This window comes from Tupaia chinensis, unplaced genomic scaffold (assembly GCF_000334495.1).
Source record: "Tupaia chinensis unplaced genomic scaffold, TupChi_1.0 Scaffold146027_1, whole genome shotgun sequence".
In the NCBI taxonomy this organism is placed as follows: Eukaryota; Metazoa; Chordata; class Mammalia; order Scandentia; family Tupaiidae; genus Tupaia; species Tupaia belangeri.
The window spans coordinates 49,564-63,450 of record NW_006205883.1 but is presented as its reverse complement, the minus strand read 5'-3'; the positions used below and the strand labels follow the sequence as shown (position 1 = coordinate 63,450).

Genomic DNA, 13,887 nt, shown 5'->3' with positions numbered 1-13,887 from the left:
ATTATATTTTGACCAGAGAAAGACACACACACACACACACACACACAGAGGGAAAGTGAGAAAGCAAGCCACCAGGTCCAAGACTTGAACTGTGGTTGGCCATGTGGGAGGGTCCAGCACCTTAACTACCATGCCACCTGCTGGTGCCCAGAAACATTAATTTTATGATATTATAGTATTGCATAATGCATCATTAATTTTTAGGTTTTTGCTATAGAGTGTGTGAGCTTGATGGTGAGACACAGAGAGACAGAAGCGAGCAATCACGCCCCAGGGGAAATGGCCATGCTGCAACCTTCCATTCTCCTGTTAGCATTTTGGGCCTGCATGCACACGCGCCTGGCATGAGTTTCAAGCTGCCGGGTCCAGGACTCGAACCACACAGCCGAACATGCGAGATCCACTGTGTTAACTTCCATGCCACCTGCTGTCCCCTCCAATGATATCGTCATTGCATTAGATGTGATAAATGCAGGGTCCATGAGCAGTGGCCCCCGCTGAGAGGTGACAGGCTTTCTGTCTCTGCCGTCACCAGGTCAAATCCTCGAGGCCCTGGACCAGGAGCGTCTGACCAACCAGACCCTGGTGTACTTCACGTCCGACAACGGAGGCCGCCTGGAGTCCGTCCACGGGGCTGCCCAGCTGGGCGGCTGGAATGGCGTCTACAAAGGTGAACCCCGAGGGGCCAACTCCTTCCAGGAAAGCCAGCGTGGGCTCGCCTGAGCTTTGGTCGGCTTCCTTCTTTCAGCCCATAGTTTGCAGCTCTGCGGAGTCACACAGGCCCTCCTGCAAGGCGAGGGGGTGAGAAAGGCGAGCTGCAAAGCCCAGGGCATTTCCAAGAGTTTTCCATGAACACGTCAGGTGCGATGGGGACCTCGTGAAGGAAAATATTCGCATTCCAGGGGCCAGCCGGTGGGGTTCGAACCCTTGGCACTGGGACGGTGGGGCTGGATGGCTGTCTGGGGTGGGCGTCCTTCCTGCCCTAAGGTGCTGAGCAGCATCTCTGGGCTCCACATCCATGCCAGGAGACCCCAGTGGGCAGTGACCACCTCGGTATTTCTTTCTTCCTTCTTCTTTCCTTCCTTCCTTCCTTCTCTTTCTTCTTTCTTTCTTTCTTTCTTTCTTTCTTGCTTTCTTTCTTTCTTTCTTTTGTTCTTTCGCTTTCTTTCTTTCTTTCTTTTGTTCTTTCGCTTTCTTTCTTTCTTTCTTTTGTTCTTTCGCTTTCTTTCTTTCTTTCTTTTGTTCTTTCGCTTTCTTTCTTTCTTTCTTTTGTTCTTTCGCTTTCTTTCTTTCTTTCTCTTTCTTTCTTCCTTTTTCATTCTCTTTCTTTTTCTTTCTTTTTTCTTTTTCATTTTCTCTTTTTTGTTTTCTCTTTCTTCTTTTCTTTCTTTTTCATTTTCTTTCTTTTTCTTTCTTCTCTCATTCTCTTTTCCTTGTCCTTCCTTCCTTCTTCTTTTTTTCTTTTTTTTAATGCTCTTGCCATAGGGCATGTGCACTCACTGTAGAGAGACAGAGACAGAGAAACAGAAAGCAAGAAATCACCCCCCCTCCCCTCCCAGGGAGATGGCCCTGCTACAATCCCTTCTCCTCCATTCTCCTCTTGGGATTTTGGGCACGCATGCACATGTGTCCAACATAATTTCCAAGCTGCTATGTCTGGGATTTGAACTGCAGTCAGGCATGTGGGAGTCCAGCACCCTAACCACCACCGCACCTATTGCCCCTACATCCCTAACGTCTCCTGAAAGGCAAGTCCATTTCCATGGGAAATGGTCTCTAAAATAATAATCACTTCAATACTCAGTTTCAGGTGTTTTCTTTTTTTTTTTTTTAAGAATGATTTACTTAATTTTATTTACAAACATTATTTTTTAATTTGACCAAAGAAAAACAGAGAGAGACAGAGAGAGAGAAGGGAAGTGAGCAAGCCAGCTGCCAGGTCCAGGACTTGAACCATGGTCAACTCTGTAGGAATTCAGTGTCTTAACCACCATGCCATCTGCTGGCTCAGTTTCAGGTTTTTGTTTTAAGACAGGTTTTTGCTATAGGGCATGTATACTCACCAGAGGGACAGAGACAGAGAGAGAGAGAAAGCAAGAAATCACTCCCCAGGGGGGATGGCCACACCGCAATCCCTTCTCCTCCATTGTCCTCTCGGGATCTTGGGCATGCACACACACACACCTGGCGTGAGTTTTAAGCTGCCAGGTCCAAGACTCGAACTGCAGATGGCTACGTGGGAGTTCAGCACCTTAACCACTGTGCCACCTGCTGGCACAGTTTCAGGTTTTCTGAAAGTTCATTTCTGAGAGAGAGAGAGAGAGAGAGAGAGAGAGGCAGAGAGAGATCAGAAGAAGAGAAAGAAGAGAGAGAGTGCTAGAATGGGATTCTGTGGAGGCTTTCCCACTGCAATCTACCCCCCAGCCTCAGCTGGCCTGAATCACACCTAGCGTACAGGGAGACCCGAGATGTGAACCCATGGACTTCTCCTGTGGGTCCAGCACTGCATGGTCTTCTGTTCTTGCGTACCACTGTACACTGCAGCTGGGAGTTGGGCACCAAGTTTTTTATTTTTTTCCTTTCTTTTTCTTTCATTCCCTTTCCTTCCCTTTCTCCTTTCCTTTCTTCTTTTTCTTTTTTCTTTCTTTTCTTTTTTTTATTTCCATAGGACACATACACTTGCCAAAGAGAGACAGAGAGAAGAAAAGTGAGCAATCATTCTCCTCTCTGGATTTTGAACACCCACGCACATGTAGCCAGAGTGAATTCTGAGTCACCGGATCTGGGATTTGAACTGCACAGTTGGCCTTGTAGGATCCAGTCCCTTACCCTCCATGCCTCCTGCTTGCTGGCCTACAATTTGAGCTTTCAAGGCATACGTGCGGTATGTGAGCATCAAGTGAAGCACATGATTAGATTGGGTTGTTGGTGAAGCCATGATGCATTTTTGCAGAAACAAGCATAGAAAAAAACCATCATGACTTTCCGGATGACCTCACAGCATATACATCATTTTCTTTTTCTTTTTCTTTTCTTTTTTTGTAGAGTTTTTTGGCCATAAGGTGCATGTGCTCATTGGAGAGACACAGAGACACTGAGAGTGAAAATGAGAGAAAGAGACGGAGACAGTGAAAGAGAAAGTGAGAGGTGCCAGGGAGGATGGCCATGTCACAATCCCATCACCGCCATTCCCCTCCCAGGATCTTGGGCACGCACACACGTACTCCATGTGAATTTCAAGCCACCGGGTCCAGGTCTCGAACTGCAGTCTTCCATGTGGCAATCCAGCAATATAACCACTATGCTATCTGCTGGCAGCACCTGCACATCATTTTCAATAGAGAACTTTATAATCTTGTGTCTTTTTAGAGTTTCATCTGTGGACCGGCCCCTCCCAGCCACCCTCTACCATCCACCCCTTCCCATAGCCTTTCTGGTGTCTACACTGTCCTCCCTACTACTGTATTCTCAGTTCTTTCTGTTTTGTCGCAGAGTGCTGACCTTCACTGCGTTGAGCAGGGATATACAGTGTGTGTCTTTCATAGTTTGGCTCAATTCACTCGTTTTAGAGTTTCATCTGTGGACCGGCCCCTCCCAGCCACCCTCTACCATCCACCCCTTCCCATAGCCTTTCTGGTGTCTACACTGTCCTCCCTACTACTGTATTCTCAGTTCTTTCTGTTTTGTCGCAGAGTGCTGACCTTCACTGCGTTGAGCAGGGATATACAGTGTGTGTCTTTCATAGTCTGGCTCAATTCACTCAGCATTAAAGCCTTTATATCCCTCCACTTTGAATCAAGTAACAGGGTCTCAGTGTTCCTCATGGTTGAGTTGATCATTGATACCCTGGGTCACACAGACGCTCACACGAGAGCCTTTCTAGGAACGTTTTATATAGGAAGCACATCTTTCCCTCAGGAGGGGCTCCTATTTTTTCTATCTTTTTTCTTTCTTGATTTACTATCATTATTATTAATCGTATTCAACTTTATTTATCCCTTCACTTATTTTAGTTTGACCAGAGAGAGACAGAATGAGAGAAAGAAAGAAAGAGAAAGAAAAAGAGAGGAAGCGAGAAAGCAAGCTGCCAGGTCTGGGACTTGAACCACAATTGGCTATGTGGGAGTCCAGTGCCCTTAACCACCACACCACCTGCTGGCCCCTGAATTAATATTATTTTTAAGAGACATTTTTATGCTTGCTGGAGAGACAGACACAGAGAAACAGAAAGCAAGAAATCACACCCCAGGGAGGATGGCCAAACTGCAGTCCCTTCTCCTCCATTGTCCTCTTGGGACTTGGGCACCCATGCATACATGCCCGGCATGAGTTTCAAGCCACCAGGTCCAGGACTTGAACCATAGTCAGCCATGTGGCATAACCATTATGCCATCTGCTGGTCCCATGAGTTAGTATTTTAAATAATTCTCTTTAAATTTATTATGTATGTCCAATCGCTGTACAATGCAATCCCAATCAAATGACCAGAGATTTCATCACAGATTTAGAAAAAACAGTCACACAATTGGTCTGGAATTTAAAAGACCTCACCTCCTCCATTCTCCTCTTGGGATTTTGGGCCCACACACACACGTACCTTGTGTGAGTTTCAAGCCACCAGATCCGGGACTTGAACCAGGGTCAAGTACGTGGGAGTCCCGCAATGTAACCATTACGCCATCTGTTGGTTCCCTGCGTCTTGGCAATTCCGAATAACATTGCAATAAACAAGGATACATCCTACCCAAAGTCCAACACTTAACAATCATTCTTTGTAGGTGGCCGAGGAATGGGCGGATGGGAAGGGGGTATCCGTGTTCCTGGAATCTTCCGGTGGCCAACCGTCCTGGAGCCTGGGAAAGTGATCAACGAACCCACCAGCCTCATGGACATTTACCCCACACTCTCCTACGTCGGCGGAGGAATCTTGCCCCAGGACAGGTATGGAAGCAACATTTGCCCTCCCTCTTAGAACACCTGTTCACAGGGACCAGCAGATGGCATGACGGTTACATCACTGAACTCCCATGTAGTCTTCAACCGCGGTTCAAATCCTAGAGCCAGCCCCTTAAACTCACGCCGGGTGCTTGTGCGTGTGTGCCTAAAATCCTGGGAGGAGAGTAGAAGAGAAGGGATTGCAAGGTGGCTGTCCACCCTGGGGGTGCTATCTCACTTTCTGTCTCTGTCTCTCTATCGCTCGGCAGAGCACCCACATGTCCTAGAGCAAAAATCTCTCTAAAAAGGTGTTCTTTCTCATACAAGGAGACTTCACAAAGTTGATGCGAAAAGTGTGAGTTTGGAGCTAGCAAGTGGTGTGGTGGTGAAAGTGCTGGATCCCACATAGTTGACCCCGGTTTGAGTCCCAGACCATGGCAGCTTGAAATTCATGCTGGGCACGTGTGCATGCATGCATGCAAGCAATCTTCAGAGGAGAATGGAGGAGAAGGGATTGTGGTGTGACCATTCCCACTTGGGAGGTGATTTCTCACTTTTTCTCTCTCTCTGTCTTTCTTCAGAGAATGGATGTTCCCTATGGACAAAGCCTTTATTTTTATTATTAGTTTTTTTTAAGGGTGAGTTTATTTTGGTGTGAAAATTGTTGAAATCCGGGCTGGCCTGTGGCATGGTAGTTAAGGCAGCGGGATCCCACGTGGCTGACTGCAGTCTGAACACAGTGGCTTGAGAAACAAGACAGGTGTGTGTGTGCATGCATGCTCACGCCCCAGAAAGGAGGAGGAGACAGAGGAGAGGGGATTGCGGCATGGCCAGGCCCCATGGGGTGAGCGGTGCCTTGTCGCTTTCCCTCTGACTTTGTTTCTTTGCGTTTTTCTGGTGTGAGCACAAACTGTCTAACAAACATGAACTCCAACCAAGCCTCGTTTTCTCATAAACACGTTTTCCAAATTCAAATCAAGCCCTCCTTCCCCTGTATTTCCAGCTGCCCCACCCTCCGCTGGTCTTGGAAACTGTGCAAGAAAATTTCTTTCTTTTTCTTTTTGTTGTCTAATGAGTCAAGATGGATAGTTAAGATTGGAAAAATTCTCCCTTCCTGATTTTCTCCTTGTCCTTCTTTTTTTTTTTCCTTCCCTTTTCAAAGGACTGTTCTCCTCTGACCCGTCTCTTTTGTCTTATTTCTTATGAGAGATTTTTGCTATAGAGCGTGTGCACTCGCTGGAGACAGAGCAAAAGCAAGAAATCAACCCCCAGGGGAGATGGCCACCCCTCAATCCCTTTTCCTACATGGCAAGAAATCACTCCCCAGGGGAGAGGGCCACCCCTCAACCCCTTTTCCTACATGGTTCTCTCAGGATTTTGGGCACACATGCACACATATCCAGTGTGTTTCAAGCCTCCAGGTCTGGGACTCAAACCGCAATCGGCCATGTGGGCATCCAGTACCCTAAACCACTACACAACTGCTGGCCCCGCTGTCTAACCCATTCCTTTTCTTTCTTTCTCTCTTTTTTTTTAAAAGAAGTATTTATTTAATATCATTAATTTATTTTTAATTTGACCGGAGAGAGAGGGAAAGTGAGAAAGCAAACCTCCAGATCCGGGACTTGAACTGTGCTCGGCCATGTGGGAGTCCAGCACCCTTAACCACCGCACCACCTCCTGGCCGTGCTGTCTGACCCATTCCTAACCTTTCCCTTTTCTCCTAAGAGTGATTGACGGCCGGAACCTCATGCCCCTGTTGGAAGGCAGGGTGTCGCACTCGGACCACGAGTTTCTCTTCCACTACTGCGGGGTCTACCTGCACGCGGTGAGGTGGCATCAGAAAGATTAGCAGAGGTGGTGGTGTGTGTGTGTGTGTGTGTGTGTGTGTGTGTGTGCAATTTGCACCCAAATACCTTTTTTGTTTGTTTGTTTTTCAGCTTTGCTATAGGGTACATGCACTAGCTGGAGAGACAGAGAGACAGAAAAACAGAAAGTGAGAAATCATTCCCTGGGGGTGTGGCCACGCTGCAGTCCCTTCTCCTCCATTCTCTTCTTGGAATTTGAGGCATGCACGCACATGCACCTGGCGTGTCTAAGCCTGCTGGCCTCACACCCACATAATTTTTATTAAAGTTTACTTATTTTTCTTGGAGTGAGAGCGTGTGCTCCAGATGTGTGTGATTTGCGAATCGCTTCATGCAGGAAGGAAAGAAAGAAGGAGAGAAGGGAAGACATAAAGAAAGAAGGAAGGAAGGAAGAAGAAAGGGAGAAAGGGAGGGAGAGAAGGTGAGGGGAAAAGAGAGAAAACAAAAACAAAACAAAATTTAAAAAAAAATTGTTCTTGGGGCCAGGAGGTGGCACAGTGGTTAAGTTGCTGGGCTCCCACATGGCCGACCATGGTTTGAGTCCTGGACCTGGTGGCTTACTTTATCATTTTCCTTTTCTCTCTCTGGTCAAATTAATAATAATAGTAATACTAATCACAAATAAAATAAATAATTACTCGTAAAAATTGATTTTGCTAAATTACCTTTGTCAATTTTAGATTTCAAATATTCAGTCGCCGGGGAAGTCATACCGTATTTTTCTATGTTTTTCTATGTAAAAATGTGTCATGACTTTCCTGAAGACCCAAAAGCATTTACCCTTAGATAATTTTCTACTTGGCTCACGCTGCATGAATTCAAGGTAGCGCTTTGAAATGGGATTTCCCACAATTCCAGTGGCCACTTGGATAGGAAGGATCATTGCTTACTGTGTTCATAAGAAGATAAGACAATCGTTCAAGCCTGCAGTCAAATTGGGCATTGACATACGGAGCAGGCCTGGTTAACTTCAGCCGGACACGAGTCATTTATTGTAGAAAGTAGGAGAGGTCTCTAACGAGAGCTGCCTGACCGTGTAGTCTGTGTGAGGAAGGGGCAGGTGAGAAACCAGAAGTGGGAGTTTGAAGGACACAGGGTCATTATTCACTGAAAAGGGATGGGCTCTGCTGGACAGTTGTGAGGAAGGATTTTTTTTTTTTTTGGAGAGTTTTTAGCTATAGGGCACGTGCGCTCGCCAGAAAGACAAATAGAGACAGAGAGACAGAAAGCGAGAAATCAGCCCCCAGCGGGGATGGCCACACCACAATCCCTTAATCCTTTCTCTTCCATTCCCCCCTCAGGATCTTGGGCACACATGCACATGCGCCCGGCGTGAGTTTAAGCCACCCAGTCTGGGACTCGAACCGCATTTGACTACGTGGGAGTTCAGCAACATAGCCGTTATGCCAACTGCTGGTCCCATGAGGAAGGATTTGTACTGGCTTGTATCTTAGAGCTGTGAGCACCCCGAACACATTGAATTTCTTGAGTCAGTTTGGTGATGTTGGCTGAGTGTTAGAGAGTAAACTTTCTGGAACCAGCAGATGGTGTCGTGGTAACATGGCCAGACTCCCATGTAGTCGACTGTGGTTCAAGTCCCAGACCTAGTGGCTTAAAACTCACGCTGGGCATGTGTTTGTGCATGCCAAAAATCCAAACAGGAGACTGGAGGAGAAGGAATTGCAGTGAAGCCATTCCCCCCAGGGGGTGATTTCTCACTTTCTCTCTCTCTGGAGAGTGCATACACCCTATAGCAAAAATTTCTCTCTCTCTAAGAAAGAAAAAAAGACAAAAAAGAATAAACTCTCTCCTTCTCCAGCTTTTACCTCCCATTTTATTGACTGTGAGAAGGGGCAGCTGGACTCAGGCGGCTGGTAACACCTAGGGTGGAGGACACTCTATGTTTGCCTGTAACATTGCGTCTTCTGCTCCTGTGTGGAACGAGGTTCCCCAGGGAGTGGGTGGCACGGTGGTTATGGTGCTAGATTCACATGACTGACTGCGGTTCAAGTCCCAGACCTGGTGACTTGCTTTCTCATTTTCCCTCTCATTCTCTCTCTGGTGAGCACATGTGTTCTATAGCACAAATTAAATAGTAATAATAAATAAAATTAAATACATTCTTTAAAAAAAAAAAAAAGGAGGAGGTTTTATGTCATTAGGAAAGGCGTTTGAGAAAGGTTTTTTTTGGGGGGGGTGGGGTGAGTTCTACAACAGTAACCGAGATGGAGTCACAGCGAAGCTCTGTTTTCCAGGTGCTACGATCTGGAAGGCTCATTACGTGACCCCCAAATTCTCTCCCGAGGGAGCCGGTGCGTGCTACGGAAGCGGAATCTGTGCATGCTCTGGCGATGTCACGTACCACGACCCTCCACTGCTCTTCGACATCTCCAGGGACCCTTCTGAAACCCATCCGCTGAGCCCTGACAACGAAGCGCTATTTAACTCAGTGGTCAAGAAAATAGAGACAGCTATTAAGGAGCATCGTAAGACACTCACGCCAGTCCCCCAGCAGCTCTCGGTATTCAACACCCTCTGGAAACCGTGGCTGCAGCCATGCTGTGGCACCTTCCCCTTCTGTGGGTGTGATAAAGAAGATGACATCCTCCCCACGGCTTCATGAGCGATGGGGACCACTCGTTACGCACCACGAACATACTGATACAATGGTCACGGGGGACTCGTTTGTTCCACTTGGAATTGACAAGGATGGCCTCGACCACGGGTTTATCCTCAGAGGTCAGTTCTTTCTCCACGTCTTGACAGGAGCCCAGTGAAATGAAAATGGGTGTATGCAACAGCGAAACTAGAAGGGAGCATTGGTTCCACAAAGTATCTTAAAACCCTCATTGCGCCATTGTTCAAGGAAGCGGGCAGACCATGGAGACCTTTGGAAGATGCTTGAAACTTTGGTTCCCAGAAGATCCCTTGTAGAAATAGCAGGTTCTATGTCTGTTTAAGTCAGACATGGACTATTTTATATTAGCTATTTTTGGAATAAATCACAGACGAGAATTTCAATTCATCATGAAGGAGAAGTCTTGACACGTTCAGCCTCGCTCCTCGAATTCTTCCTCGTTCTTCTTTATTCTCTTCCTGTTCCAGGAACATTTGGTTCCGAGACATCATACCCGGTTACAAGAGCTCTGTTTCCATCCCGATAGCCGGGTGGCTGGGGAGAAATCTCTTGGACTTGCTTGCTTTCTGTGCAAAATGGGTAAAAGAAGTGTCTGTTTCTCAGAATAGCTGTGAGGGTTCCATGCACTAACTCTGGTGAGATTGCATGGTGTGGAATCAGCACTCGATAAACAGTGTGAGTAATATGGCTGGTTTGGTAAAGAGCGGCAGTGAATATAGTTTTTGAAGGATAGATGAGAAAGAATGGGACTAGCCTATTCTTAATAAAATATATACATATATAGACTGAAATGGCTACATTTTTTTCTTTTCTTTTTTCTTTTTTTAGTTTTTTTTTTTTTTGCCATAGGAAGCGTGTGCTCACCAGAGACAGAGGGAAAGTGAGAAATAATCCCCCAGGGGGCTGGCCATGCTAGAATCCCCTCTCCTCCTGGGGTTTTGGGCACACACACGTGCATGGATCCAGAATGATTTTCAAGCTACCGGGTCCAGGACTGACTGTGGCCACATAAGAATTCAGTGTCTTATGGGACCAGCAGATGGCTTAATGGTTACATTGCTGGACTCCCAGGTAGTCAACCACTGTTCAAGTCCCAGACCTGGTGGCTTGAAACTCATGCTGGGTGCATGTGCATGCATGACCAAATTCTCAAAAAGAGAAAGGAGAAGAAGGGATTGCGGTGTGGCCGTCCTCCCTGGGGGAGGGGGGTGATTTCTTGTCTTCAGTCTCTCTCTGTCTCTCTGACAAGTACACATGCCCTATAGCAAAATTGTCTCTTAAAAAAGAAAAAGAAAATTCAGCGTGTTAACCACCATGGCACCTGCTGCCCTGGCTAAACACGCTTAATGGAAGAAAGCCTATTTTGTCTGCATGTCTGCGGTGACCAACTGCCATGACTGAATTAAACAAACACTTGGTCACTATTGGACAGGTCTCCCGATCATGCATGTAATTGAGTATGAGTATCTATAGCTGTGTGCATGTGCGTGTGTGAATGCGTATATAAATATCTATATGTGTAGATAGACGTGTGTGTGCAATGTGTATGTATGTATATGAGTATCTATAGCTGTGTGCACGTGCGTGTGTGAATGCATATATAAATATCTATATGTGTAGATAGACGTGTGTGTGCAATGTGTATGTATGTATATGAGTATCTATAGCTGTGTGCACGTGCGTGTGTGAATGCATATATAAATATCTATATGTGTAGATAGACGTGTGTGTGCAATGTGTATGTATGTATATGAGTATCTATAGCTGTGTGCACGTGCGTGTGTGAATGCATATATAAATATCTATATGTGTAGATAGATGTGTGTGTGTAATATGTACGTATGTATATGAGATTCAGCGTGTTAACCACCATGGCACCTGCTGCCCTGGCTAAACACGCTTAATGGAAGAAAGCCTATTTTGTCTGCATGTCTGCGGTGACCAACTGCCATGACTGAATTAAACAAACACTTGGTCACTATTGGACAGGTCTCCCGATCATGCATGTAATTGAGTATGAGTATCTATAGCTGTGTGCATGTGCGTGTGTGAATACGTATACAAATATCTATATGTGTAGATAGACGTGTGTGTGTGCAATGTGTGTGTATGTATATGAACATCTATAGCTGTCTGCACGTGCGTGTGTAAATGCGTATATAAATATCTATGTGTAGATAGACGTTTGTATGCAATGTGTGTGTGTCTATGTCTGTGTGCATGTGTGCATAGAAATAAGCATGTACATCTACATGTATGTACATGCATGCATGTAAATGTCTGTGTCTCTCACACTGGGGACCAATCCTGGCACCACACCTGGGGGCTGCACACAGCAGTGGCTGGTGTCTGAGCCACGCTGAGGACTCCCACGTTGGGCACACAGGATAAAAACCCGTGCGTCAGAAGGGCTGACTCCTTCCTGAAATCTCCCAGGAAGGATGTCCTCTTGCCTTTTCCAGCTCCTAGCGATTGCCACACCCACATCCTTTAAGGTGGTTCCTTCCCCCTGGTTCAAAGTCAACAAAGCCCTTCTCCCATGGTACCTCATACACCTTTCTGTTTGCTGCTTTGTTGATATTTTTCCCATTGGTAAGACCTTGGAATCATATAGCATCCACATAGCTATTGCAGGTTAATTTCCTCATCTCAAGGCTAGGTCATTCACAACCTGAATATCTTTGGCAAAGCCTAATTCCCCATTTGCATGTAAAATGATGTTCATGTGTTGCAAGAAATCTTTGGGGGGGGGCATTATCCTGCCTACTAAACACCAAATCTAGATCCCAAAAGTACTCATGTTAATTTGTGTCTGTGTGTGGTGGTGGTGATGTTTTTTTGGAGTACCAATTCCTGCAGATTTGGCGAGCCAGAATGATGCCTAAAGTCATCAGGGTGGGTTGCTCGTCCTTCTCCTTGATTAAAAAAAATAGTACAATAAAAATAAAACCATTCGATGTTTTGTTCTTCGAGAGAGGTTGTGTCAGATATGACACGGGTAAGAATAGTTCCTGTGTTTGATCTTAGCCGAAAGGTCAGAAAGCAAATTCGTTGTTCTTTTCCAATAACGTGACTGCGGACCAGCAGAGGGTGTAGCAGTGAAGGCTCTGGGCAGATTTCTAGGCTCCCAGAAACACAGAGACAGGCTGAGAGTCCCTTATCCGACATGCGTGGCACCGTAAGGGTTTCAGATGTGGGCGTTCGTCATGACTGGGACTTCCTGCATGTACATCGCTTGATATTCTGGGGAGGGGGCCCCGTCTAAACACAAAGGTCATGGATGTTTCTCAGACACCTGCCCCACACAGCCGGGGGATCCTGTGGGCACTGTTCTGTATCTCAGTGCGGATGGAGACTCAGCCCGTGAGGTGGACAGTGGGGTGCGGATGGAGACTCAGCCCGTGAGGTGGACAGTGGGGTGATGGCAGTGCCCAGAAAGCTTCCAGATTTGGAGTGTTTCAGATGTTCAAAACACAGACACACAGACAGACAGACACACATATATCTGTATACACAGGCATGTTTGTGCACATGCAGACAGGTATATATGTGTGTATGTGCGTGAATATATTTATGTGCATGTGTGTATATATTTGTGTGTACGTATATATAATCTGTGTGTGTGCGTGTGTATATAGTCTGTGTGTATACGTGTGTGTGTGCTGGATTGTCAGAAAAGTCATGACATCTTTTTTCTGTGTTTTTCTGACTCGAAAATGCGCCATGACTTTTCTGACAGCCCAGTGTATCTCTGTGTATGTGCCTGTGTATATACGGGTGTACAGGTATGTGTACATATATGTATGTGTGTATGTAAATGCATATATAAATATCTATGTGTGTGGATAAACGTGTGTGTGTGCAATGTGTACGTATGTATATGAGTATCTATGGCTGTGTGCACGTGTGTGTGTAAATGCGTATATAAATATCTATGTGTGTAGATAGACGTGTGTGTGTGCAATGTGTGTGTATGTATATGCGTATCTATGGCTGTGTGCACGTGCGTGTGTAAATGCGTATATAAATATCTATATGTGTAGATAGACGTGTGTGTGCAATGTGTACGTATGTGTATGAGTATCTATGGCTGTGTGCACGTGCGTGTGTAAATGCGTATATAAATATCTATATGTAGATAGACGTGTGTGTGTGCAATGTGTACGTATGTGTATGAGTATCTATGGCTGTGTGCACGTGCGTGTGTAAATGCGTATATAAATATCTATATGTGTAGATAGACGTGTGTGTGCAATGTGTACGTATGTGTATGAGTATCTATGGCTGTGTGCACGTGCGTGTGTAAATGCGTATATAAATATCTATATGTGTAGATAGACGTGTGTGTGCAATGTGTACGTATGTATATGAGTATCTATAGCTGTGTGCACGTGCGTGTGTGAATGCATATATAAATATCTATATGTGTAGATAGACGTGTGTGTG

The 13,887-nt window shown here is 45.8% G+C and overlaps 1 protein-coding gene across 1 annotated transcript in view; it reads left to right on the top strand.

Moving 5' to 3' along the window:
• Positions 1–9,426, top strand: part of ARSH (arylsulfatase family member H) — a 22,576-nt gene extending 13,150 nt beyond the window's left edge. The window contains 4 exon segments of the mRNA XM_006168712.1: positions 536–670; positions 4,779–4,941; positions 6,664–6,800; positions 9,059–9,426. Coding sequence (XP_006168774.1) covers positions 536–670; positions 4,779–4,941; positions 6,664–6,800; positions 9,059–9,426 — 803 coding nt within the window.
• The last annotated feature ends 4,461 nt before the right edge of the window (positions 9,427–13,887 follow it).